The sequence below is a fragment of the Larimichthys crocea genome, chromosome XXII (genome assembly GCF_000972845.2).
Source record: "Larimichthys crocea isolate SSNF chromosome XXII, L_crocea_2.0, whole genome shotgun sequence".
In the NCBI taxonomy this organism is placed as follows: domain Eukaryota; kingdom Metazoa; phylum Chordata; class Actinopteri; family Sciaenidae; genus Larimichthys; species Larimichthys crocea.
In genome coordinates this window covers 2,641,602-2,668,336 of record NC_040032.1, presented here as the reverse complement: position 1 = coordinate 2,668,336, position 26,735 = coordinate 2,641,602, and the positions used below count along the sequence as shown (strand labels likewise).

Genomic DNA, 26,735 nt, shown 5'->3' with positions numbered 1-26,735 from the left:
GGGAAAAGAGAGACAACTTATGTTTTTTCTAAGAAATTTAATGACAGAACATATTGAACACAAAATGCAAAGTAGCAAACAGATCCTTCAAGTCTCAAAATGACTATAGATCATTTCTAATAGAGTCACTTTGTCTTTTAATGTGTTTGATTTGTGATGTCATCCAACGAGCATTCAAACATGAAACAGATCACAGGGTACACTGAGGAAGTACCAGAATTTTTACCTAGTACTTTCTTGGTGCCATTCAGGATGTGATATAGTGTAGAGCACACATTTATTTTAGAATATTTTATGGAACATTAATGAAAGTGGATTTCTTCAAAAACCCAGAAATATCATCATCATGTTTTGTATGTATTATTACTGTGTTATTACTATGTTAAAGTAAATAAACTGAACATTTACTTTTCCAGGCTGGGATGAAAACAACAAGCTCAAAGATTACTGTGAGAATTACCACAGGAGTTTAAAGGTCATTTGTCCTCTCAGTGGAGATAGGATGAAAGGGAGGTGATGCTGCACTTTGTGATCTCAGAGTTCTGGTCCTGGTTTTTACGGATGCGGTAAAAGTGCTCGATGTAGCTGGAGCGTCCCAGCAGCTCTACGAAATCCTCGTCATGGGTGATGATCAGCAGCTGGAAGTTACGCTGACGAGAGCGACTTTTAATGATTCTGGGGAGAGTGAGCAAGAGGAGATAGAGGACATGAAGTTAAACAAAGTTAGAGTGTTTGCTGGATAATGGAAGAGGTAAAACATTCACTCCAAGTCTAATAATTCTTGGGAAAATAGTCCATATGTCAGGTATCCTAATCAAACGAATGTACTCATAATTAATCCTTAGTTCCTTTCTCTGTTGATGCAGCACTGTGGACTGTCTGTTAATCAGATATGTGTAGGATTACACCTTTCAGTTTTGCACCGTCTTGGAATCCCTGGTTTGTTTTTATCTGCTCACCAGTATCTATAGCAACATGTCCACTACACAGCAGCCTTCTGCATCAAAGCTGAACATGTGGCGGAAGAGGCTGATACATTACATTACATTACATTACATTATCATGCAGCAGAATCACTGTGTGTATTTTCTTTGTATTATTAGCGGAGGACCTTCCTGATTTTGAGGTGTGTGTGTGTGTGTGTGTGTGTGTGTGTGTGTGTGTGTGTGTGTGTGTGTGTGTGTGTGTACTGACTCTACGAGAGCATGTGCCAGTGACTCAATATTGTCTCGGTCCAGGTTGGTGGTGGGCTCATCCAGGGCCAGAATCCCACAGTTGAGACAGAAGGTCTCTGCCAGAGCTAGACGGATGATCAAAGATGCCAACACCTGAAGGCACATAAACACACATGGAAAATAAATAAACAAAAATAAAAACTGGAATGAATTAATCACGTCAAAAATGTACAACCAGAATCTACCCCTTTAATGCACCTGCCTATTCACAGGAAAAAGTATTCTTTAATCACATGAAACACCTTCGTGTGATATAAAAAACTGAGACGTAGGAAACTTTTCTGGCACCTTCTGTCCGGCACTGCAGCGTCCTCTCATATCCAAAGCCGTGTCTCCTTTCACCATGACTACTCTGTAGTTGTAAACCCTCCGCCTCACTCCAGCAGACGAGTTTTCATCCACATCAGACCTGATCTCCACATATTCAATATCTGGAGGGGGGGGGGGGCAAGAGGCAGTATTGAAAGTAACTCTGTACACACAAATACTGCATACACATAAAAGATCTTTTTTTTTTTATGTATATAAAAAGTGAGATGCACCTTGACCCCTGTAGGTGCTGCGCCACAGGTCTCTGATGATCTTATTGATCTCGCTCATCTTCATGCTGTGGAATTTCATGATAGTCCTGAGGAAAACAAAAAGAAAATAAAAGCCTTCCTAAAAGCTCAGCATCTACACGACACTGTTTTGATGCACCCTATGTTGCGTCATTGCTCTTTAGAGGTGACGAGCTCGAGACAGAAGCAGACTCATGATTTTGAGTTATGAGTATAAAAAGGTTTAGTCACACCACACTGTGAGCACAATGAGCATATCTGATGAAAAAATCTATGTAAAGATTTGAAATGTGCAACACAAAAGCAGGATATAACTACAAATGTATTTATGTTGGGTATCCCAGAACTAGAGCATTATGGTAGATTAAACTCTAGGCTGGTATATATGTGTGTGTGTGTGTGTGTGTGTGTGTGTGTGGGTGTGTGTGTGCGCGCACACACTCTAGCATGTTCATATAAGACAGAAGTAATTTTAATTCAATGTGACACAAAGTATAGGAGGTTAAACACGCGTTAGTGTTAGTGATACATGACAAGGATGCGTGTTGATATAACAGATCTGGAGGCCAACTGGAAGCTGCTTTCCGGCATACTGAGAAGTGTTTTGTCTATCATCTAACAAACTAACAAGAAACTCTGATGTGGTCTGTGAATAGTAGCAGCTAGCGTTTTTTCCGAAGCCCATATGTGGTGGATAAATAGATTAACATTGAAAAAAAGGAAGAAAAGACAGTGGGAGGAGAGCGGTCCTTATCCCTTCATCTGACCAACTGCCATATTTACATAACTGTTCATGCAGCAGAGACATGGCTGGTGACTTCCTATTGCTTTGCATGGTATTTAATGTGCACAAATATAACTTGGTCATGCTCAAAAGAATAGAGACATGCAGCACATTACACACATTTACTACTGCAAATAAAACACATTGTTTATCATTTATTTATCCTCTCTCAGATCTTTCATGTTATATTGGTTAACAATAAATTAAACTAGGGTTAAATCATTCTACCCATTCATACTGGCTAGTATATACTTCCAATGTAAGCAATGGGAACAAAATCCACAGCCTTTATGTGAAAATATATTTTTCTCAGCAGTCTGAGTCAGGCAGATCAAGTGAGCATCTTGAAAAGTTACAGTCTGTTTGGTAGAGACATTTATCTTTAATCTATCTCTTTCTAAGATGCAGTGGATAGACGCATGAATTTCATCCTCAAAAGTTTAAGCTTGGCTTCAAGTGGGACGATACTCCTGATACTTTTGTTAAATGTCATTGTTTGTCACCATAGTAAAGATGTTCAGTACAGAGACAAACACGTGACTGCTGTGACTCAGTAACCTGGGTTGTGTGCTTCAAAACACTTTCAATTCTCTAAATGTACATATGTGTCAATTTCAACATTGATTCAGTTTCAGTGTCGTTGGAAATATATGGACAGCTGTGCTCTTGCTGTATCAAACAAGACCTTTGACACTGAAATGAGACCAATAAAATATTTATTTAATTTTTAAATGAAATAAGCAGAAAGCCACGCTAAAGTTTTAGGAGGACATCCAGAACGTAATTATTACATAATGTTTTACAACATGCTTTATGCTCCGTTTTGGTTTTTCTTCAGATCGCTTTGACAAAAACTACAAAACCGTTATTTTTTCCTGTCAAAAATCACATCAGACTAGTTGGCCTGCTATAAAATAGTATACGAGACTGCAGGGCTGTTTTTAAAATGTCATTGGAGATTAATGTGTACTACCCACTATAAACAAGCAACTAAGAAAACAACATTCACACAGTTTTGACTGATTTTACAACAGTGAAACAGATTATAGTTACGTGACATAACAGCAGCATTGTCTTCAAGGTTTTGACCTATTATTGCAGGGGAAGTTTCATATTTCACTCCCAAATCAAAGCATCTCACCATACAAAGCTTTTAATTGTATTCAAACTGAAACTGTGACCTGGATGTATGGTCTACTGAAAGGATGTTAAAGCCTGCTTTTGATCTTGATAACAGTGCTGACACCGATGCCTCGTCTAACCCACATACATGGGGAAATGACGCTTTTGCACTCTTCTGAGACGTGTGAGCTCACACGTCCAAGGTGAGGTATAATTAATTATTAAGGCTTTCATCCTCAGTAAGCGTCTCTGTCAGACATATCCATGAATCCAACAATAAAAATGGTTTGCCACCATGACTATAGTACGTGCTGACTTACTAGATTTTGATTTCCTCCATGGAAAGAAAAGAATGAACTTTGGGAAAGAAACCATGCCTATAAACGCTTGGAAATTAGAAACATATTGGTTTTGTATTTGCAATCAATATTTTTTTTTTAATTCAAACTTCTCTATTGCAGTTCAACATGTTAAGATGTGCGTTGTCGTGCTTTGCAACCCTGCTGACAATCTGCAGTTTTATCTGAGATCTGCACTGCAAATGCAAACCTGATGCCACATGACAATGATGCCAATGATAGTAGCTTAGTCATGTTTCTAGTGAAGAAACCTGATAATTTGTGATAAGTCTTGTGCTTGACTTGCACAGCATTGCTTAGTAATCAAAATTTCAAGTCAATTTTCCACACATGATAAACTCATTTTGATTATCAGATGCATTTCATAGATTGTACTGTGATTTTCATTTTAAAACATACCTCTTGTATACTTAATGTCACTGTTGACAATGTGAAATGTTTAAATAATGATAATTATTTCAGAATAAACTAATTCATTAGGCCAGCAACTACAAATGAATTTGTATAAATATATAGATAAACATCTAAAACCCCAAACACCTGTACAGACAAATTTTAGGAGAATTGACATCACTGACTGCCTAGCAATGACCTACTAGGTTGGCACTGTGATGGATCTGATGACCTAAATACAAAGGGCTTTATAAGGAAGACTCATAACAAGAAAATTACTAATTACAGTTAGAAAAAGGGCACGCTAAAGTTGATGTGAAAGCACTATGCCTCTTTCTGAAACAAAATCATTTTTATCTATAAACTATTACTCAGCAGGGTTTTTTTTTGTATGTATCTTTGCAATTGAACGAACTGATTTTAGAGCTGCTTTTAATACTAGAAAAATAAATATAGTAAATAGCAAATAGTATTTGTTTTTCCCCCTTCCTTTCAGCAAATGTGGAGGCACACTGTGTGCTGTGTGGAGATGCAACATATGTGTTAATATTATTATATTATCTCATACAAAATATTAATCATAGTATGTTCCATGCTTTTTTTTTAGATATAACTCATATTATACAAGTACAACTCCTGTCAGTCATCATTATCATCAGATCACTGTATAAAATATATAATACCAACCAGACCCAGACATAATTCATTCAGTATTTTTTTCTTTTCATATTCATCTACTAGGGTGTCCAAAAGTGTTGATATTTTGCAGATACCATGTGTTTAAAAACGATCGTGTTAACCCTTATCGCGTCAAACTTACACCATCACACGTCCTCCTCCTCCATGTTTCATAGTGGGAACCACACATGCAGATACCATGCCTGTACCTCTTTGTCGCACAAAGATATGGCAGGTGGAAATCACAAACTGACAGTCATCAGACTAAAGTAGATTTCCACTAGCCTAATGTCCATTCATTATGTTTCTTGGCCCAAGCAGTTATCTTCTTCTCGTCAGTCTCCCTCAGTCGTGGTTTCTTTGCAGTAACTGAAAGTCTGATTCACACAGTCTGCTTTGAACACTTGATATTGAGATGTTCTGCTACTTGAACTCTGTGAAGCTATTAAATTGCCAACTTGTAAAATAATGAACTTTACTCTGCAGCAGAATTAACCGTTGGGCTTTGGTGGACTTCATGAGAGCAAGTTACATCATGGCATTTGATGGTCTTGCGATTGTACTTGAGTTAGTTGTTAGAATTTTACATTTACGTTTAAATGTTACGTGTTTGTTTTCCGCATAACTCCATTTGTGTTAGTTCATAGTTTTGATGTCTGTGATAGAAAGTTACAAAAATAAAGAATGAGAAGGTGTGCCAAAACTTTTGATTGGTACTGAACTGAGAAAACATCTCTGATATTTGCCTCTCCAAGTACCACCTGCTGATATTTATGTGAAAAATATTACAATAATCATAAGATATTATTGTGCTATTAATTAAAGGTATATTAATTGGGTCAGTCTCAATTACTACAGTTCTTAATCAATAGATTAAACAACAAAAACAAAGAAAAAAAGTGTTCCTAATGTTAATAACTTCTGTGCCATTGCAGCAATCCCTGAAACCCTGAGCTTCGGCTAATACCTACTATTAGTGTGTGTGTGTGTGCGTATGTGTGTGTGTGCATGTGTACATGTTAGCGTGCATTCACACAAGATCAGGGATTGTGACAACTCGTAGCAGGGTTGTCCGGTGGTGGGGGGTTGAGGGTTTTTTGCAGACTGCCGGTGCGGAAACGGACTACCCCCACTGAAATAAATGTAAAAACCTAAATTTTTCCCGGGGTGCCTGATCCTGTGTGAATCCACGCTTAGGCCAATACACTTACTGATCAAGGGCCTTGTAGTAGAGATCCAGATCTTTAATGACCAACTCTGTGGTCTTCATTGTGATCATCTTGTCCTTGTAGCGCTCATCAGCTTTGTCATACTGATCTTCTCGCAGCTCTTTTCTGCAAGCAGTCAATTCAAAGAAAAGTACACAGTAATTATAAATAGAAAACTCATCAGTAATAATGCATACTTAAGTAGCCACAGGGCTGGACATTAAGTGGTGAAGGTAAAAGCTTTATTTTCTCAGTGTTCTAGTGCGCTCAGTCTAGTTGGTAGACTGGTATAATAACATCTAAATCCAACACATATCTGCATCTCACCTGTAATGCAGTATCTCCTCCTCAAAGCCTTTTTGACGACCCAGTGCAATACTGCGGTTCTTCTTCAAGTCTTCCAACTTACGTTCTGCTTCACGACGTTCTCTGGAAAAGGACAGAAAGCGACAAGGTGAAAACACTGTAGCTGATTACGAATATCCTGACCATCAGTGCTTTGCCAGATGCCGGAAAGGTGAAAGAAACTGGGGCTGTCTTGCTGGTTCCTGTGGAGCATGGTTTCTTTTTATCATTTAGTGATCTTACACGTTATTGATAACAGTGTAGCACTCTTACTGGCGTAGCTGCAGGACTTGCATGTTGCCCATGTCTTTCATTAGAGCCTCGCGTTTAGCCACAACTTCCTTTAACTCTTCAACGCGCTTCCTCAAGGTCAGGTTGTCCTGCAACCACCGCTCCTGGACCTGAAAAATACCATTAAAAATGTTTTGCAACTAAATGGCTAAGGAAACATAGTTCATTGAAGAAGCTGTGTTGGTGTTCAGAGTAAACACTGTCAAAGAAGTTTTGACCTTTTAAGAAAAATTTGAATGAATGACGACTCGAGAAAGCTTTACCTTTTGAGTGTCTATGTCCTGACGGATGTTTCCCATCTCCTTGGTGACCTTATCTTTATTTCTCTCAGCCTCATGGAGCTGAGTGTTGGTTTCTTGAAGCTCAGACTCTTTTTGCTACAAAAACAATCAAGTCAATAAAGTTGGTCGATACTTTTGAATAATCACAATTCACAAACACTGAGTAACGTCCATATCTGGGGCTGCAGCTGGATGCCAGGTTGAACTGGACAGCAAATACGGACACATCTATCCATCTATCACAACATGACACGTGGAGGAACCATAAACACAGATGTATGAAGCATTATGTCAAACATGTTACCTCTTTGTATTCATCTTTGCCATCATCTACATATTTGGTGATTTCTCTTTCCAAGGTGGTGACCGCCTTCACTCTGTCTTTAATGGCATTAATCTGTCAGTGACAAAGGGTTAGAATAGTGGTAAAAATAAGATTTAAAAAAAAACATGTAGCAGAAGTAGTTTAAAGCTACTTTGAGTTCATCCATCCTTACATTCTTTTGTGTGTTTTTGTAGAAATAATGCTGATTCACTTTTGGGCTAATGGCAAAAGAGGTGACTAGAATATGTAAAAATCCAGCAACGACAACTGTGCTGAATTCAAAGAGAGATAAAAGTGATAGTATGATAAAAGTGATAATATGGCCACCTTCTCCTGCCCCTCTTCCTGCCTCTGCCTCTTACGCTCCACCACCTCCTGCTTCTCCTGTTGCAGCTTCTCTAGAGCAGCAGACAAAGGGGACAGCTGCTCCTTTGCTTCCTGGTTGGACAGGAAGTGAGAGGACAACAGAAAAATAGAATTATTATCTATATAATATTGTCATTTTTGTTTCAGCTAATAATTTACAAATGCCTCCGCATCAACATCTTACACGTAGTAGCTTGCATGAACACAAATGATAAAACGTACCCTGATGTCTCTGGTTAACGCCTGTATTTCAGTGGTGAACTCGACACATTGGTCCTCCAGCTGCTGCTGTTTCTGCATATCACTGCTCAGCTGGAGTTTCTCTGCTCTCGTCTCGTTTACAGCACTTTTCAGTATCTGAATCCGATCCTGCTGGTCCTGGATCAGCTTTCGTTTTAACTCCATCTTGCTGGAGGCTGTAAGGACACAAAAAGTTACAAACAAGCAGAGACAAAGACAAAAAAAAAAATGTTACGATTGCTTCAACACCAGTTCTTCTTCCTAACTCCTGATGTGAAGAACAGGTGGGGAGCAACAAGAGATTTAAAGATGTTATTCAAAGCATACCATAGGCTGTTCAGTTATGAACATTTATAGGTGTGTAGTTACTGACTAATGGGTACTCATGGGTTGCAATGTCAACATGCTGACAGGCATCACAGCTGGTGTCATCTCATCACAAGTTAGTCTCTAGTTCAACGCTATGATCATTTTGGAGGATGGAGTTTGTGGTGATGTTGAAATGTATTGCATTATGCAGAGAAATGTTTCTGTTAGCCAACCTTTATTGATGGAAATAAGGTGGGTAACTGTGACAATAGAAACACCTGAGAATGTTATGTAATTTAACAGCACCACAAACTGCATCCTCCAAACAGTTGAACACACACCTCTCCAAAACAATTTCAGTAAAAACTGGACTGGACATCTCGAAGACAGGACGTAACAAACTGCATTCGGTTTAGCTAGACTGGCAACTTGAATTTATTTTGTTAATTTAGTGTAGCAGGAAACATGGAAACATGGGACTACAGGTGATTTGAATCATCAAATTTTAAACAATTTTAATGTCTGTTGATCTGAACATACTTTTCCCTAAAATGCTGCTGAACTGTTGTATCACAATGATTCCTCAGTTAGAAAATCTAGGTTAGTAGTGTGTTTAGCTTTAGAATGATATTCACAGGACACTGTTTAATTAGAAGATTAATTCTTACTTCATTTTAAAAAGTCATGATAATTCTGTTTAGGTAGTTGTTTTAAATTGGTTGTTTTGCCTACTCCAATGTTGAGCTGTCTGATACCTTTGGCCCCACAGCAATTAAACTAACAAACAAAACAAAAAAAAAAAATCACAGTTGAACAATTTAAGACGCAGATTGTAGGAAAATTCCCATCTGTGTGGGTGGATGATGTCATCTTACTGGTGTCTAGCTTGTGCTGAGTTTCTTGTTTCTCCTGACTGACTTGCTGGGTGGTTTTGGTCAAGTCTACTCCCTGGAGTTTGGCAGCATCTTGAGCGATTTTCCTCTCCACCTCTTTAAGGTCCATCTGGAAAACACAGTAGGGTGAAGAAATACAGAGTGAGAGGCAATCTCATAGGTTAGGTTCTATCTGATTAAAAAGAAAAGATAGTCAAGAACTGGTCAGTGTGTAGAGGATATAAAGAGAGGATGGTACCAGGTATCTGTCCATGAGAGAGATGTCCTGCAGGCAGGCCTTAGCTGTCTCCTCTTCTGACATTAATGTACCAAGCAGAGTCTCCTGCTCCTCCACATCACCCTTCAGCCTCTCAATTTCCCTGTTCACAGTCTGCAGGCGATTTCTCAGCTCAGGCAACTCCTTTTCCTGAAACTGCACAATGGAGTGCCTGGGAGGGATGAGAGAGATTAGAAATATACTTTGAGCAGAGAATAAAGGTGTGAGTTACATTTATTTAGACACTGTCATCTAACAATCTCTCTTATATGACTCCTCGAAGTTATTCAGGGAAAGCTTTCTCTGAGGCCTCCTGTGAATGAATGAAAGGATGGCCTCTATTTGGGGGGATTTGTACACAGTTACACCATTGAATGAAACATTCAATTCTCCTGATAACAGGAGTTCAATAAGTTTGGACACATGATACATAATAATACATAAGTACATACTGATCCAGAAATTCAATTGAAGATTTCAAGCTCACACAAACAGATTTTTTTGTCTGTTATTCAGTCTGGAGCAGTAACAATGTCAGGACCCTTCTTGCTGTGAGGCGAACCACTGCCCTGAAATGTCATAAATGGTAAAAACTTTCCACTAGGAATGTGTTACTAGTTGACACCAGAAATACTAGCTGGCTAAACTAGTTATTAATATTTTATGAATGTACAAAAGTGTTGTGCCTAAGATGTGATGCAGTCATCTGACTAGCTGTGGCTGCAGCCTATGCAATAAATTGGTTTGAGATGGCCTGAAAAGAGTGTAGCAAGTTAAAGTGAGCACTGAGAAACTAGCAATCACATTTTAAAATACCTGTCAGCCTCACTGTTCTCAAATCATTACAGATGTAATCTTGTCTATATTTTATTTTTCTCATTACAAAGTTGTCTAACAGGAAGACACTGATGTGTGCTGTGAGCGTTTTCTTACTTCTAGTTGACTAGTCTAAATTAAAACTTTTATTTAATAGACAGGGAAATTGCTTGTGAGGAATATTCGTACTTTAAGATATTTTGGGTCCATTCTTAACATTGGAAATGACAAAATCATCCTATAAAACAGGTCCTCTAAATTGCTGATGACAGCAAATACATTTCAGATCATAAAAGGACAGTAGAGAGAAGAGTAAAGATTAAAATTTCAATCATATGAGACTGTAGCTCCATCTAGTGGGGTACATGTCATACAGGCTGTGCTATACTCAAGACAAGAAGTTCATTTTTACTCATTTAACCGAGGAACACACATGATTTGTACCCACAAACAGTTAATTGTGCACACACCCACACGAGGTTGGAAAACTAAAAAAATAATCCACATGGCAGTAGTAGACTTATTTAGATGCCAAATACAGTGTGACAAACAGTCTGTTTTGTGTTCTGACTGGGTGACTGAATAAATGCATTCATTTTAATAAATGCTACGTACATTTCTTTTTATTGGCTTAAACTGTCTTCATCATCTCCAATGGGGAACTATATCCAATAAAACATATGATGCTCAAGCTGACTTCAAATTTGTTTGTGAACACACCTAACATGTCAGAGCCTTCTTAAGAGTGGGTCATTTTATTCTCTGGCTGTTTGTAATGCAATTGTTTCCTTGTGGTAGTGCTAGCCTGATTTTTTTGTTGAGGACAATGTAAATAATGACATTTAAAGGCTTCACGCCAGTACATTTCTTACACTATCACACAATCTCTGTGTTGCCACAGCCAGATATATCCATACCTGACAGGTCTGAGAGCCACCATGTCATCTCTCTTCCTCTCCTTCCTCTTCAGATCCTGCTCAGTGTTTTTCAGCTTGTCTGGTACCAGGCGTAGCTTCGACTGCATGTCACTGATAACTTCCTGCAGATCGGACTCTGCAGGGAATGTCCGCTGGCACACGGGGCAGCAGGGTTCTCTCTCCTCTGTCAGCTGACTGATGAACTGGGTGTACACTGCTGTGGCTCCAGCTAACATGGCTATATAAATACAGGTGGATGAAGAGAGAAGACATTTATGACTTTACTAAGAGGCTGAGATGTGATTCTGGCTTTAATATGAAGTTTAGAATAAGGTTAGAAACATCATAGGAGAATGATGACCCTCTTAAATCAGGACAGCAGCAAAGTGCAGATCCTGGATTTGTCTGGGATCACCTAGTGCTGCACTTCTATGTATGAAGGTCTTCTCCAGGTCTTTATACACAGATGTGCCTATAACCACAAATTTTGGATCATTCACCTCTTTGTTTGGAGATCTTCTCCAGATCTTCTTGCAGTCTGCCCAGATCCTGCTCCAGATCCTGACTGCCACACACATTGAAAAACTTCTCTTGGTCATTGGCTAGCTGCTCTTCCTTCTTCCGGATCTCAGCAGCAATGTGGTTCTTATTTTGCTCATTTGATGCCAGGTCCTTACTGAGAATTGTGAAAAGCATGACATAATACTAGTCAGTTTCACAGAAAGTCATTTTTTTAATATGTGAGCTTTTCATTTAAATAAATCTTACTAACTTGAGTTTGGCAAGTCTGTCTCTGGTACCGTTGACTTCCTTAGATTTGGAATAAATCCAGTCCTCCAGCTCTCTCTTGTTGGGAAAGTGGCCCAGCAATGACACCAGATCCTCGCTGTGCCGAGACTTGATCTTACGTACCTGCTCCTCCTTCTCTGCCTGGAAGAACGAAAGAGGAAAGATGAGAGGGGAGCCAACAGAGAAAGGATGGATGACAGCAGCAGGTAAGAAAGATGGGAAAAGAGAAAAAGCAGAGAGGAGCACAAAGGGTTAAATTACCACCAGTAGGGGCCACTTTCAATTACTGATGATGGTAAAAGAGAGGTGAGGAATGTGTGTTTCCAACTATTTACACTTTTATAGTGTGAGAGGCTCCAGTCTGAGGTCAGAGAGTGGGAGAATGTTTAACACCAGTTACCTTCCAGTGAACTAGGTTTAACGTTACCTTTTCCCTTTTCAACATGTCAATCTTTGTGCGCGTGGTGGTGTGTGCGTTGAGCATCTCCATCACTTTGTCGAGCTGTCTTTGTGTGCGGTCGAGTTCAGCCTTTTCTCTCTGAAGCTCCGTGACCTCGGCCTTCAGCTCCTCCACGTTTGAGCTCTGAACTGCAGTCTGCAGCTCTCGCTCCTGAGGTAGAAAAAAAAACACACACAGACACACAAAGAATCAGTACATGGCATTAAAGGATAGGGGGGAGCTGTATATTATGCATGAGTTGTATTATACAGTGAATTAATTAGGATCTTGTGAGAAAAACCTGGAAAAGACAAATAATCTTTCTTTATCAGACCCTGTTATATTCAGCTACCACCTGTTGAAATTCAAATCTTTTTATTCACCGCTTTGGCCAGTTCACTCTCCAGCTCTTGCAGTCGGCTAGACGAACCCTCCAGCCTCTGCAGGTCTCCCCTGATGTTCCTCAGTTCTTGCTGCTTCTTTCCCTGCATATCTCTTTTCAACTCCACAGTTCTCTCCAGGCCAGTCTTCTTATCCCTCATTTCATCAATGGACTGCTGCTTCAGCTGCTCCTTTTCCTGCAGGTCAGCCTGAGAGAACAGAACAAGGAAGAGGAATCGGGCATTACGATCATGAATGGTGCGTTTATTTGTGATGTGACTGACTACTGCCGAAAACCTTTCTCGCAGAGAGAACTGTAAAACTGAAACAAACTATTTTGTATGTAGGTGGGCACACACACACCAACCTACATATTTCAGCAGGATTGCAGAAGAGTGCTAATTAATTTTTAAAAAAGACACATCCAGGTACACGGTTACTCGATCCTGATCAGGCCTCAGTGAGATTATAGCTGGAGGCAAATATGCAAACATCATTCCCCATTCACATAGTGACACTGCAGCTCCATGACAGACAAACTCAGTTTCTGACATTCTGGTATATTAAAGATGTACATTTTAAATCTCTGATGTTAACATTTGGTTTAAATATTTGGGGTTGAAACAAATCAGTTCTACTGCGGTATTTAATTAAAGAGATCTTTATCAAACTAAAATCTAAATAAAAGCTGCATCCCGCCTGTGATAAAAAAAAAAAAAAACAACTATATGTAACATTTTGTTTTTTCAAGAAATAAAAACGAGCATTTCTTACCAGAACCTGACTGACTGTCTCTTTTTCCTGCTCCAGTCTCTCTGTGACGTGACGATTAAAGCTCTGAAGCTGCAGAGTGGTGAAGGGCGTTCGGTCGTAACCCTCCATCTCCAGATAGGATGCCAAAGAACGAACCTGAGAAAAGATAGTGTACGTGAGTACGCACTTCAGTTATGTCTCAGACTTATCTTTAGGCACAGTCCAAGTGCTTAAAATGATGATACTATTCTTACGCCAAGCAAATGTTCAACATACTGCAAACCACTAACAATCTTTGGTCCTTTGTAATCTGTGGTGAAAAAATGTGACCAGGGTATCCTTAGTCTTTAGGGTAGTTACTCTGCATGGTTAGAGAAATGAAGGGACCATCACTATACTGCATGTGTGTCTGAGTCTATATGTGATTCGATGCATTGCATTATATGCATTCGACCTCCATGGGAACAAAAATGTAGGCGCATCCCTACCAAACAAACAATTAAGGGTGTCCTTAGTGCTGCAGTACAAGTACATTTTTTTCTCTCTCTCTCACCTGAGTGTCGCGGTTCTTGATGTTTTGAGAGTGGCGGTCAGCCTCCAGCTGTAGACGACCTGGGAAAGAGAAGGAGTTTCAGCAGCTAACCAACTTTTCAGGAATAATCTCTCCTTATCTATCCTCTTGTCTACCACTAACATTCCTTTGCTCTTTTTCTTGAAAGAACAGTCTTGGAGTAAGAACAGGTTGGAGTACTTCAAGTCATTCTAGGGTTAACTCTGATATCCTGCCCATGGAGGTAAGGCTGTATGCTCTAAAAATGCTGCAACATAAAAAAGATACAGGTGTACATGGACTGGTATGTCTCTTGGTGTATGTGCAGTAGCATGTACCTACCTTGTTCCACCAGGAGATCAGCCTTGACTCTATTGATTCTCTGACACTCCCGACCAGCTTTCTCCAGCTCCTTCTGGCAGTCTGTCAGCCTCCGCTCTTTCTCCCTCACCGTCCTCTGGTGGTTTTGGTAAATCTCCTGCAGCTGCTCATCTGAACCCTGAAACACCTGGCGCATACACAGTTCACTGGCTTAGTGTGGTCTGGAGCTCAGTGAGTACAGCTTAGCAAACTGTCAGGGTCACAAGTTTGACTCAGCTGGGGCCTTCCGTGATAAAAATATATGCACCATGGACCTTTAAAAATAAACTGAATAAAAAGGCACAGCTTATACTTCAGGTATTACAATGCCTGCATACAGAAAGAGCATTATGTCTACTACTACTACTTGTAAGTTATTGCCGACACTTTCATTTTCTTAAATACAACAGAGAAGCACTAAACAGACAGAAGAAAGAGTTTCATGGCTCCTGCATGGCAGAAAAGTAGAAACCACCAACAGTGTTCCACAAGTGTTTTAGCCAATGCGTTGCTTCTAGATGCAGTGGTGTGTGTGTGTGTGTGTGTGTGTGTGTGTGTGTGTGTGTGTGTGTGTGTGTGAGGTAAGCAGTGATTTTGGTGCTGCAAACACTGTTTCCTTCCATCCATAGTTTCTTATTCCGATGGAAGCTTTCTGTCAAATTCTCCTTTTCTCCATCATTAAACTAAAAAACTATATTTTTTTGCATGTATGCAAGCAAATGTGTCATATATTGTTGTTACCTGTTCCATTGTTTCCTCCAGTTCTCTGTTATCTTCCTCCATCTGCTTCTTCCTGCTATCTAAAGCTTTGATGTCGTTGTCCAGCTTCATCACTTTCCCCAGTTTCGTGTCAATATCATTTAGTCGATTCTGAAAATGATAATAAAGGTTAATAAATTACATAAGAGGCACCAGGCATGCCTACACATGTAAACAGTACATTGCAGTAAGCGCCGAGGACCTGCTGTATTGTATGTTCAGTTTAAATCAGGTGATCTTAACTGCCGGGCTCTACACTTGTCCAAACACCACCATCTCTTCCTCTAAGAGACAGAGCTTCCAACATGATGATTAGATAGACTGAAACCTGTACATGATTAATTATTGAGTTTATGTCTTTTTTAATTAATTGCCATAGGCAAATCTTAAAAGCTTGCCAGGTCAAGTACAATATATTTACAGCTGTAAAATGGAAGTGTTCACTTTTCTCTGTGTCACATCGTTAACTTGATGGGGAAACCAGAAGTTTAAAGTTTAAACACTCGATACCTCTTTTAAATATATAGCAATAATAATTTTTTTTAAAAGTCCACACAAAATAGGATGAACACATGTTGAGAACCCGCTGCAGTGGTCCTCAATTCCCACAGAATGACAGTGTCACTGGGGTGGGATTCATTTGAATACCCTCTTTATAGTACATTATTTCTTACGTCAGCATTTTAATTCTCCACCTCCTCTCCACAGTATATTAGCGTTTACTCAAAACCCACTTTAACCTGCTCACCTGATTTTACCTTCCTTTAATACTTTTGAATCTTTTTCATATTGCATTGTGTTTATATATCTATACAAGTCATCTGCTTTATCAATGCATCCCTCCGTGTGTAAATATGCATGTGAGAAAAACAAACACACGTCATCAACCAACCTCCAGTGGATCAATCTGGTTCTCTATCTGTACGATGCTGTCTTTAGAGGCCATTAGCTGAGCCTCCTTGGTGGCAACCGTCTCTCTAATCTGCTGGGCTTTCTCCTTGTTCTGCTTCAGGTAGCGCAGCTCCACCTGACACTCTTTGACGGTCTGACTCTGTTTGAGACGCTGCTGACGCATCGTCTCCAGAGCTTTGATATACCTAAGAGAAACACAAAGAGACACTGTAATACAGAGTTTCTGTTCTAACGGCACATGCAGGTTCATATTTTTACTTGACAAACATGTTTGACTTGAGTTCATTTGGGTAATGTGAGGAATAAACTGGCTTTACTTGGTTGCAGCGAAGATGGAGTCGAACTTGTCTTTGAGTGCTTTGCCCTCGCTCAATGGCCAGTTAGACTCTTCTTGGTGACAAAAGATGACATGATTCAGCACAGGCTTCGACACACCCAGTGAAGAAATCATCTCACGATCCAGTTCGCCGCACTTTGATGACAAGCTCACCTTCTCGCCGTCTCTGAATGAATGATGATAGAGGTCATATGTAAATAAAGGGGTTGTGTAACAGTATCTGTTATCTAACATTTCTTTTAAAAAAATAAGTTTTTTTTAAATATTGAACAAAAACAGGTAAAGAAACTTGAGACTCTGGCTTACTTTACTCTGGTAATGACCTGCTCCAAGCTTTTGAAGGAGTAGTTCTTTGCTTTCTGTGTGCAGGACATGGAGCGATGGATGGACACCTTCTCTCCATTGACGTCGGTGAATAAGAGCCGAATCTGTGCTCGTACGTCTGTTTCGTGGGCGTCCTGGAATCCACACAGCATCAGTTTACTTTAACAAAGATAGTCTCAGTGATCCCCATGTGAGGAGTTTGAAGAAAATGCTCTTGTAGATTTAATAGTTTCACACAGATCTTTAGCGAGAACAAAAAAGGCTTTTGTGAAAATACAGAGATTAAGTATGAATACAAAGGAAACTTTCATTCCTTTACTGGATAAATCTCATGGAAGAATCTATAAATATATGTTGTAATAGTCTGTAACCAGTTTGTGGTATAGCCATTACATGTACAAACTGGCAATCAGTCATGAGTCAGATAAGCTAACTACTGCTTCACTTTAGGCGTATATTCTGTCACTGGAATGAGAATTATTAGTGAAACTGTGAAATTCATAAGCTAATCTGCTCAAAAATAAGAACTTGTCATCAGAAATGCTAGGATAGCTGAGTACGTTCACATGCACATTTAGGAAACAGGGTATTTATATTATTATATATTTTTTAAAATCATAAATAGCAGTAAAGCATTGAATATACTGACATCTCCAAGAATACAGTCTGTCACTGAGAGAGTGAGCTTACCTTTGGATCATGAACAAAAGCACCTCCTTTAGATCCAGGGGGAAGTTCTCCTGATGTTGCATACTTCAGGCACTCAATAATGGTCTGGAAACAAACAAAAAAAAATCACATTGTGCAAGAATTAATACATAACAGTTGCAGTTATTATTCTGAAATATTCTATACAATTCACAAAATCAGATAAAAAAAAAGAGAGGAAGGATCCCAGCGCAGATGTGTCGTCTGCAAGGCATGCTGTCAATGTCCTTGTTCACTCTCAGGTCATGATTCGCAGCTAACCTCTGGCCACAGCCTGTCCTCATACCGTTTTCCCTGCTCCGTTGGGTCCAACCAGCACAGTCAGAGGATCGAAGAAACTGATGACTTGTTTGTCTTTATCCTCAATCCCAAAGCTCCTCACCCCCAAAATGCTCATCTTGTCTATCTTCGACATGTTTGCTGTCTGAAAGAGAGAAAGGGCACGTTATTTCAACGAGCATTTCACTGTCGTCCAAAAGTGGACTAACACTGACTTCGAACTCACAGTGTCACCTTGAAGTTCAGCTGCAGCTTATCTAGGTCACCAGTGCTATCAGTTCATCTGCTGACTGCAGCGTACACTGATAAGTCCTTTTCTACATTCGCTGTGTTGGCACCAAAAAGACATTTTCGAGCACGAGCAAAAAAAAAAAAAAAAAAAAAAGTTGGCAAAGGGTTCTTTTAAATGTCAGGTCTATGGCTAACAAATCATTTTTAATTTGAGCACATTGATTACTGAGCACAATCTTGATATTATGTTTACACAGTGTGGCAGTTTTAACTGAGACAAAACCTGCAAAAAAAAAAGTCTTGTCAACCAAGTGAATATGTACGCTGTGTGAATAGGGTTCCTATGTTCCACATACATTTCATTGAGATATTTTTATGTGCATTTTCTCATTGATACATACGTTATTTCAAATGTGCTGTATCTGGAACAAACTACTACAAACCTGACATCAGACTCAGTTTCTGCTCCAACTCTCAATTCTTTTGCCATCGCCGAGTTAAGTTTGGGATAATTTATTAATTTCTTTTATTATTATACTTACAGTATATTATTTATGAATTCATTAACTTCTTATTCTATTATTATTCTACTTCCTATTCTATTTAGGCATATTTTAACTTTCTATTCCACTTCATTTTTATACTTTTAATGATTTTTTTTTTTTTTTTTTTTGCTTGTGCAGCTGCATTGTACGGAGCCCCTAAAGGGACATGGTGAAAGAAAAAAAGGGACATGGTGAAAGAAAAAAAGGGACATGGTGAAAGAAAAAAAGGGACATGGTGAAAGAAAAAAAGGGACATGGTGAAAGAAAAAAAAACGGAAGTGTTTCTAGTGCGCACGAGAAACTTTCTAGTGCGCACCAGAAACTTTCTCGTGCGCACCAGAAACTTTTCTGGTGGTGCCCACTAAAAAGTTTCTGGTGCGCACGAGAAAGTTTCTGATCGGACAACAGTAAGATCGAGACAGCATAGTCACTCGCTTGTTCATAAATATTGTGTCCTTCTAGCAGGCTGTCTTGGGTGAGCTCACTTGGCAACTTACCTCTTCTGATTTCACGCACCAGCTCATTTTCCATCACACAAGTTCATCCAAAGTGGAGCATCCGGGCTCGCAGCTGAATAGAGTGGAAGAAACAAACTATGGCGAGAAACGCACAATGGGCGCTGAGCATCTGCTCAATACATCCATGTTTTTCACTCACCAACAAGCTGGAATCCCTTTTTCTTTTGTCTGCAGGAGTTCAAAAACAAGGAACCCAGCAGTGCAGTGTTAGCTCAGTGTCATTCTGTTTCATGTGAGATCGAAAATGTGGTACAAAAATTGTGGATCGTGCAATATAGTTTATTAGCTCAGTGTAGCCAAATGCATACCTTGGTACCACGGGGCTCACAAGTCTGATCCAGGCTTGATCATCCTACAGCTGAAACTGCTAACCACAATAAAGTGGATATACGAAATGGATAGTGGTTTCCTGGCAGATTACTTTACTTAGGCACATTTTTATGACTCTGGAAGTCAATTTTCAAAATGACTGAGATAAATGGGGCTGGAGCTTCCTGAGAAGTTAGATCTTTCAGTAATATAAACTTAAAAGATGCTCATGGTTGTAAGCTTGTAACTTGAAAGCAGACTGAATCTTCACTCTCCTCCCTCCTTTTCTCTTGTCGTGATAGCCCAGTGCATCAATGTGTGTATCTCATGTCACCACTACGGGGGAGGCTAATTTATCTCCCATTACCATTAGGGCACATGACACCCCTCACGGGCTTTGTGTCTGCTTCCCCACTCTCATCTCTGTTGCCAGCGGCCCCTTTCTGACAGTATTTGTGAAAGAGCAGTGCGTGTGTGTTTCTGTGTGTGTTTTGCCTGCTTAATATGCATGTATATCTGTTATCCTCCCTCTCTCCGTTTTCTCTTTATTCCCATACAAGTATTCTCATATTATACTGACCTTTCTCTCATGGGCAGTTCCGCCAACAACAATTGACTGTAAATTTATAAATTTGCGAGGAACTATGATCCAGTCAGGTGCTGAGAGCTTCTAAAAAATCCCGCAATATTCTCATGGGAGGTAGCTGAGGTGTAACTAATGACCTACTAATGGCTGCATTCCAGTTGGCTGTGCCATTTCCAGTCCTGGTATGGGCCCGTTTTTTCTCCAAACATTTGACCTGGTAGGAAAAACACATGTTAAATAATAATACCATTATTATGGCTGATTCTATTTAGCTGCTTCACTTTCAGATTGTGTGTTCATGTTGGTCAATGTCATGACTGACTGGGACACTAAAGATATTACCCACTATGTTATTAATAATACTGCACTTTGTGAAAGATGCCTATTTGCATGCGGCCTTGTTAATGCATTGTTCTACGACTGAATACACAGCACACACTCCACTTTATGACTTGTGTTGTGTTTTTTCCAGCGATTATTCATATCATTTTCTTTGCCAGCAGTTCACTCCGTCACCTTCACCTTTTCTGTTATTAGAAAGAGGAGCGAGGAAGGTATCTGTAAACCCCTTCTGCTCTCTGGTGGTTCTGTTCCTTGTTCCTGTCTCTGTCGTGATGTTTTCTTTGCCTCTTCATGGCTGACGTAGTTTTTTCTTTGTTTTTTTTTGTATTCTTACCTCTCAGAATAGCATGTCGTTTGGTACCTCAAGTCTGGCGTACAGCACACAAGACTGATCACGCCCATGAAGTGAAAATAAATATCCCCTGAGGCTAGAGTAAGCATGGAGTATCAGCATCCTTTATTTCAACATGATGTAAACCTCTGGAGGACTGTCTTAAACTCGACAGCTACTATCCAGACATGATATATGTATTATTAGTTAGCGTCCGAGTTTTAAAGAAGTTTTAAGTTTTAAAGAACTGTCAACCGCTGTTGTTTGCTTATCCAACACAGAGCTAATGCTATGAAGTTGGAATAAGAGAGCTGATCAAGAGTGACAGTAACTGCAGCCGATGACTAGGACAGCCAAAGCTTTGGCACCAGGGTCAGATTCAAGACTTTACTGTGTGACACCAGACCAGTTACAGACCGAAAGCCCTTTCACACAAGTGTTTGAGTGTGTAAGCCAGTGCAGGTACTAAGATAATAATATTGGGTTCCATGTGACTTCAGGGGACAGCAATATGCAGCACTGACAATTCCAGTTGTATTGTTACCAGCTATTGATTATGGCTCTCGAAATCAAGCATGACCATTAATTGATTTATTAGTTGCAGCTGCATTATGCACAGTTGTATGTGCATTTTAGTATTACATTTATTGATGTTATGTAGCACCACAGTAATTTAACCAGAGAGTGAAAGAAAGACAGACTGGAAACTAGACATACAATGACATACTGTGCATTTCCCTTCACGCCTTTTCATTTCACTTTTAGTTATATCGAACAAACTCTCTTTCTCTCCTCTTCTCCTATTGCCCTGGTTGGATCATAGCATTCACTCGTCTTGCTGATTGAAAATCCCAGAAGTGGAAATGCACCCAGAGCCTAGCAGCAAGCATGCTAGCGTTTCTCTGTGATAAGCAGTTGCTTAGTAAGAAATGTGTAATGCTATTCAGCAGCAAAACAAACGCTCCGTTGCTTCATTGTTGAATTAGATTTAACTTTATCTGGATGCGAAGGCGGTCTTTGAAGTACACAGATAGCATATGAATGTTGGATGTTAAGTGGGTAGCAATCAGATGACATATTTGAACTCATTTGATACGGATAAATACAATCTGTCCAAAGTGTCGTTCAACTGCAGGTTAGGTGTGAGCCACATTTCAACTAAGGTGGGTGCATATTTTCAGGTTTGGGGCAAGAATTGATCACTGGTGTGGACGATCTTCCCTCAGAAGCAAATGTTGGATTTGTTTGTACATATTAATGACAGACCTATTTTGTTGGAATAAGAAAGTAGAAAGCTTTGAAAGAGAAGTTTAAACCCGGATATTTTCTCCCTCGCCACGAGACAAATTGCTGCTTGAAGTGGGAGTGAATGTTGGTGGTCGGTTTTCAGAAAGAATTTGAAAAGTCGTGTGTTAGGTGTTTAATCCAGCATTCTACTTATTATTAATCTATAACATGAACCCCGACGTTCCATTGTATTTGTTATTGAAGACATATTGAGCTGAGGGCAGTCTAGATGTATCCTACATCTATTAATACTGTCCATCAGCCTGTCCTTGGGCTTCCTTTTTAACCCACTGGTGAATAACATGTGTAGCACGCCATGAAAAAAAAAACATAAAACAAAAAAAAAACAAGGTCTTTATTGAAGTGCACACTGAAGAGGGCTGAAAAAAACTGCCAAGGGTACATCTTGTTCCATTAGCTGATGGGAGTAAATGAGGTCAAGGAAAAATGCCACAGAAACATATATTGGAGTGTTTTAGAATAATGATATTGTTTATCGTTACATAAATACATTTGAAACCCTTTAATTGTTCAAAAGCAATTGTTTCTCGTTTCTATTGTATTTCTCTTCCCCTACACTGAAACTTATCCTGGTGGTGTGTGTATGTCTTTTTTTTTTTTTTTTTTAAGACAGCCCTCAGCTGATAGTCAAACTCATTTTGACAAAATCCTGACTGGGAGGAGCTGTGCTGGATATGCACAAGCAGCAGGACTTTAAATCAAAAAGAAAGAAAAGGCAATGTAGATGACATTCCAATGCTCAACTTAAAGTCCTGAGCACATCATAAAGAGGTCAAAGAGATGAAAATGCCACTTTGATTTTGTGGAAAAAAACATCAAAATTATCCACAATACGTATGTATATAACTTGCTGGAGATGATTCATACAAAAGTGTGTTTGTTGTATTTACTGGACAGGTATTACATCAGTGAGGTTCAATTAAAAATGTTGTGATTCTATTTTTATTGTTCCTGCATTATAACTTTAGAAAAGGCTGTAAAGAAAACAGCAGGGAGGTGGCTGATGGTGGCGAGAAGAGAACTATGGATATGAGGAATGATGCTTAGTCTGTCTTTATTGGGCTCAGAACCATTTGAATGCCACTGGCCAAAATGAGCGTCCTCAGAGCACCAGTGGGGTAAAAACCTAAGTGAAGCAATAATCCCGCTGAATAAGAAAATTTATTGAAAAAATTTGTGCTTCGAAAAAATATACTTTGAAGGATTATTGTTGGTTTTCTTGCCATGAAAGTGTATCATTTCAATCTATAACAGAGAGCTATCTGATGCCGACCAAATCAATGAGCCTTTTTCTTTTTTATCTCAGTTCACTCTCTCTCCCTCTCTCCACTCTATGGTTTCCTGTGAGTAGGCACCACAAGGTTGATTTGCCGTCCAAACGGTCCTTCGGATTTCAAAATATTTGTGCTGCAATTTTTTCGCGCAAAGGAGTTTAAAAAAAAAATAAATAAAACAAAAGCACATTCAGGAAAGGTAAACCTGTCATTTCTGATTCTGTGCTATATCTGCGACTGCTGCTGACTGTCCGTCCCAAACATCTCATTTATGTATTTGAAGAAAATATTGCTTTTCTCTCAACTGCTTTTATCTGCTGTGTTTTTGTTGCTGTTCTACATGTTCCCTTTCTCACTTCTCCCCTGCTTCTTGTACACCTCTTTTTCACACATATTTTCTGTCGCTCTTTTACTTACATATTTTAGATTAGCAGGAGAGAACAGATGGTTTCTATTGGCCACTGGTTATTAAAACACCAAAGTACCAATTCCATTAGCCATTGACATGGAGGGTAGCCGGTGGCATGTGGGATCGGGCTTCCACACTCAAACACATACACATAATAACATGTAACATACACCACACCTCCAGTGGCCCAACACAAGGCACAAGGTCATGACATTTACATGTCAGGACGGTGGAAATAGAAAGAGGGCCATGAGGGACAGACTGGGCACTATGAGTCAGTGGGCTGATAACACAGACAGACTGAATCAGTGGGCTGAAGCCGAAGGGGTTTGTGGGGAGTGTGTGTGTGGCATGTGTGTGTGTGTGTGTGTGTGTGTGTGTGTGTGTGTTGTGTGTGTGTGTGTGTGTGTGTGTGTGTGTGTGGGCGCGTGTGTTCTTTCAGGGGAGTGAACAGAGAGGAAGTCAGAAGAGATGATGTTCTCAGGTTTTTAGGGGGTGGTGAACACCAGTCTGCAGGTCCCTGTGGACATCCGCAAAAGTTGCTCAACCCAAACACGAACTTAAAATAACTTATGTCCCTTTACCCCAATTAGATTTTTTTTCTCTCCCTTCCTGTCTCTCTAACACACATACACACACATTTCCTTTATTTTGCTTGCTGTTAGTTTCATGTTCCTACTCATACCGTCTTGTTTATTCAATTCACATAAGGAAAACTAAGGAAAAATAAAGGGATTTCCTTTATGTGCGCCTTTTAAAGTTTCAAGAAATAAGCGGTATCTTTCCTCTACCAAATATATTAGGATATATGTTTTATATATTACTCTAGTTTTTACATTTGGGCTTACAATAATTTATAATGCAAATTATGAAAATGTTTATTGCTGAAGAAGACAAGGAGACGAGAGGGGGGAGAGGAGAGGAGAGGACAGGAAGGAAGAACGGAAAGGAAAAAGAAAGGAAAGGAAAGGAAAGGAAAGGAAAGGAAGGAGGGAGGAAAGGAAAGGAGATGAGAGGAGAGGACAAGGCAAGGAAAGGAAAAAAAGAAGAAGAGGAGAGAGAGAGAGAGGAGAGGAGAGGAGAGAGGGAAGACTCTTGTGTGATCTGTGGGATTTCTGCAGCAGTGGCTTCTCCACAGGGAAACACTGTCCTCTTGTGGTAGCCTATGATGTTATGAGAGAAGAGCTTGTAAATAGTGTCTATGAATGGCCCTACTTGAGAGAGGAAAGATGTTTAAAGGTGCAGTGTGTAGATTTGGGGCCTTTATTTTCGAATAAGGCAGAGTGAAATATCCATTCATAACTATATTTCATGCATGCCGATCACCTGAAAATAAGAATTTTTATTTTTTTTACTTTAACATTTTCATTTTATATCTACAATGGGAGCAGGTCCTCTTTCATGGAGGGCCATCCTTGAAACAACCCTTTTCTAGAGACTAAACTAACACTGACTCTACAGGGAGCTTATAATGTTGTTCCCCATTAAACTAAGAAGGTGGGGTTATGTGAGAGAATGCAATGCAGTGATTAGACCACTAGATGCAAAAACACACTGGACCCTTAGGACTGATTAGGGTCGATTATGGACAATGGATACATATGGTTTGTATGTATACTGTATGTCAAATTAATAACAGACAAGATTTGCTACGAGGCTTCTGAACTACAAACATGGTGATGGTATACAAACAACTCAAAACAAGAAAGCTCCAGGTGTGTAATCCTTAAAGAATAAAACTGACTACATCATTTTTCAAAGTAAAAGCCTGCTATTTTTTTTGTTGTGCTATAGGCCTCAGTTGTTAAAAAAAACATTAAAAACACATAAATAAGCCACTGTTGATGTAATACTCAGAGCCAGAGCACCAATGTGTATTAATGCACTGCGGAAATAGTGAGATAATGGGATGTGTTGACAGTGAGAAAAGATTTAATATATAAGAGCAGCTTCACTCTTTCAGATTAATCACTCAGTCACTCTGACCTGAGCCGACCCTCGCATAGAAATGGAAAGAATAGATATGTAAACATTTTTAATGTCGCAGTTCAACTTTTAAACGACTACTTCTATTAATAAATGTGATGTCATTGCGTAAATTATTACTTATTTCAGGTGGCGGCGGACTAACCAGTGACAAACAGCGGAACATTCACGGAGCACCACTACTTACCGCTCTTTACGTTTTGGGTCCATGTGTCCGACCCGGAAGTCAGAAGTTGGCTTCGTCGTCACTTTCCCGCAGCGCGAAAATATACTTGGCGTGTGAACCAAAACAGCACCGTGAGGTGAGTTGAATATTTCATGGCACACACACAAACACACCTGGAGACTGCTGCTGCCTAAAAAGCGTGTTCTTGTTTCACTGCACGAACGAGCTCACACCGGTAACACGCAGGCAGACTCACGTCGTGAGCTAACGGCTAGCTGCTGAGGTGACAGGTGAGTTAGCAGCATGGAGACCTCTTAATAAATATATCTCAGCTGTGCAGTTTATGACAAAAAAAAACAGGGACCTATATGGCGTAGAGATGAGTGCTGTGTACTTTTATGCTTTAAGAAGCTGAGAGAATGCTTCCCTGCCTAACAAAACTAACAACTCTCTGTGCTCCCTTACACCTTTCTCAGCTTATGTCCTCCTCTGTAGTCGCTTTGGCTAAAAGCGTCATGTAATGTAATGTAATGTAATGTAATGTAATGAGTTCTCGACATGATATTGGCTGGGAGGAGCTGTACAAGTACCAACAACATTAAAGAAACAATGCTACGGAGCCCCTAAAGGGACATGGTGAAAGAAAAAAAAATGGAAGTGTTTCTGGTGCGCACCAGGAAACTTTCTCGTGCTCACCAGAAACTTTCTTGTTCGTGCGCACAGAACTTTCTCGTGCTACCAGAACTTTCTTGTGCGCACCG

At 39.7% G+C, this 26,735-nt stretch overlaps 1 protein-coding gene across 2 annotated transcripts in view; it reads right to left on the bottom strand.

The window, feature by feature from the left end:
- Positions 1 to 22: 22 nt before the first annotated feature.
- rad50 (RAD50 homolog, double strand break repair protein) overlaps positions 23 to 26,735 on the bottom strand; it is a 27,608-nt gene continuing 895 nt past the window's right edge. For both annotated transcript variants that reach the window (XM_027273579.1, XM_027273580.1), the window contains 27 exons: positions 17,977 to 18,114; positions 17,673 to 17,756; positions 16,965 to 17,116; positions 16,639 to 16,824; positions 16,302 to 16,506; positions 15,392 to 15,520; positions 14,633 to 14,798; positions 14,294 to 14,352; positions 13,762 to 13,896; positions 12,990 to 13,196; positions 12,595 to 12,777; positions 12,151 to 12,308; positions 11,879 to 12,054; positions 11,379 to 11,616; positions 9,628 to 9,817; positions 9,372 to 9,498; positions 8,170 to 8,363; positions 7,909 to 8,019; positions 7,561 to 7,653; positions 7,239 to 7,352; positions 6,958 to 7,085; positions 6,667 to 6,768; positions 6,343 to 6,465; positions 1,778 to 1,863; positions 1,524 to 1,666; positions 1,195 to 1,328; positions 23 to 675 (listed from right to left, as the gene is read on the bottom strand). In XM_027273579.1, the coding sequence (XP_027129380.1) occupies positions 489 to 675; positions 1,195 to 1,328; positions 1,524 to 1,666; positions 1,778 to 1,863; positions 6,343 to 6,465; positions 6,667 to 6,768; positions 6,958 to 7,085; positions 7,239 to 7,352; positions 7,561 to 7,653; positions 7,909 to 8,019; positions 8,170 to 8,363; positions 9,372 to 9,498; positions 9,628 to 9,817; positions 11,379 to 11,616; positions 11,879 to 12,054; positions 12,151 to 12,308; positions 12,595 to 12,777; positions 12,990 to 13,196; positions 13,762 to 13,896; positions 14,294 to 14,352; positions 14,633 to 14,798; positions 15,392 to 15,520; positions 16,302 to 16,506; positions 16,639 to 16,824; positions 16,965 to 17,116; positions 17,673 to 17,756; positions 17,977 to 18,105 (3,939 nt within the window). In that variant the 5' untranslated portion in view covers positions 18,106 to 18,114 and the 3' untranslated portion in view covers positions 23 to 488. The remainder of the gene's footprint in view (positions 676 to 1,194; positions 1,329 to 1,523; positions 1,667 to 1,777; positions 1,864 to 6,342; positions 6,466 to 6,666; positions 6,769 to 6,957; positions 7,086 to 7,238; positions 7,353 to 7,560; positions 7,654 to 7,908; positions 8,020 to 8,169; positions 8,364 to 9,371; positions 9,499 to 9,627; positions 9,818 to 11,378; positions 11,617 to 11,878; positions 12,055 to 12,150; positions 12,309 to 12,594; positions 12,778 to 12,989; positions 13,197 to 13,761; positions 13,897 to 14,293; positions 14,353 to 14,632; positions 14,799 to 15,391; positions 15,521 to 16,301; positions 16,507 to 16,638; positions 16,825 to 16,964; positions 17,117 to 17,672; positions 17,757 to 17,976; positions 18,115 to 26,735) is intronic.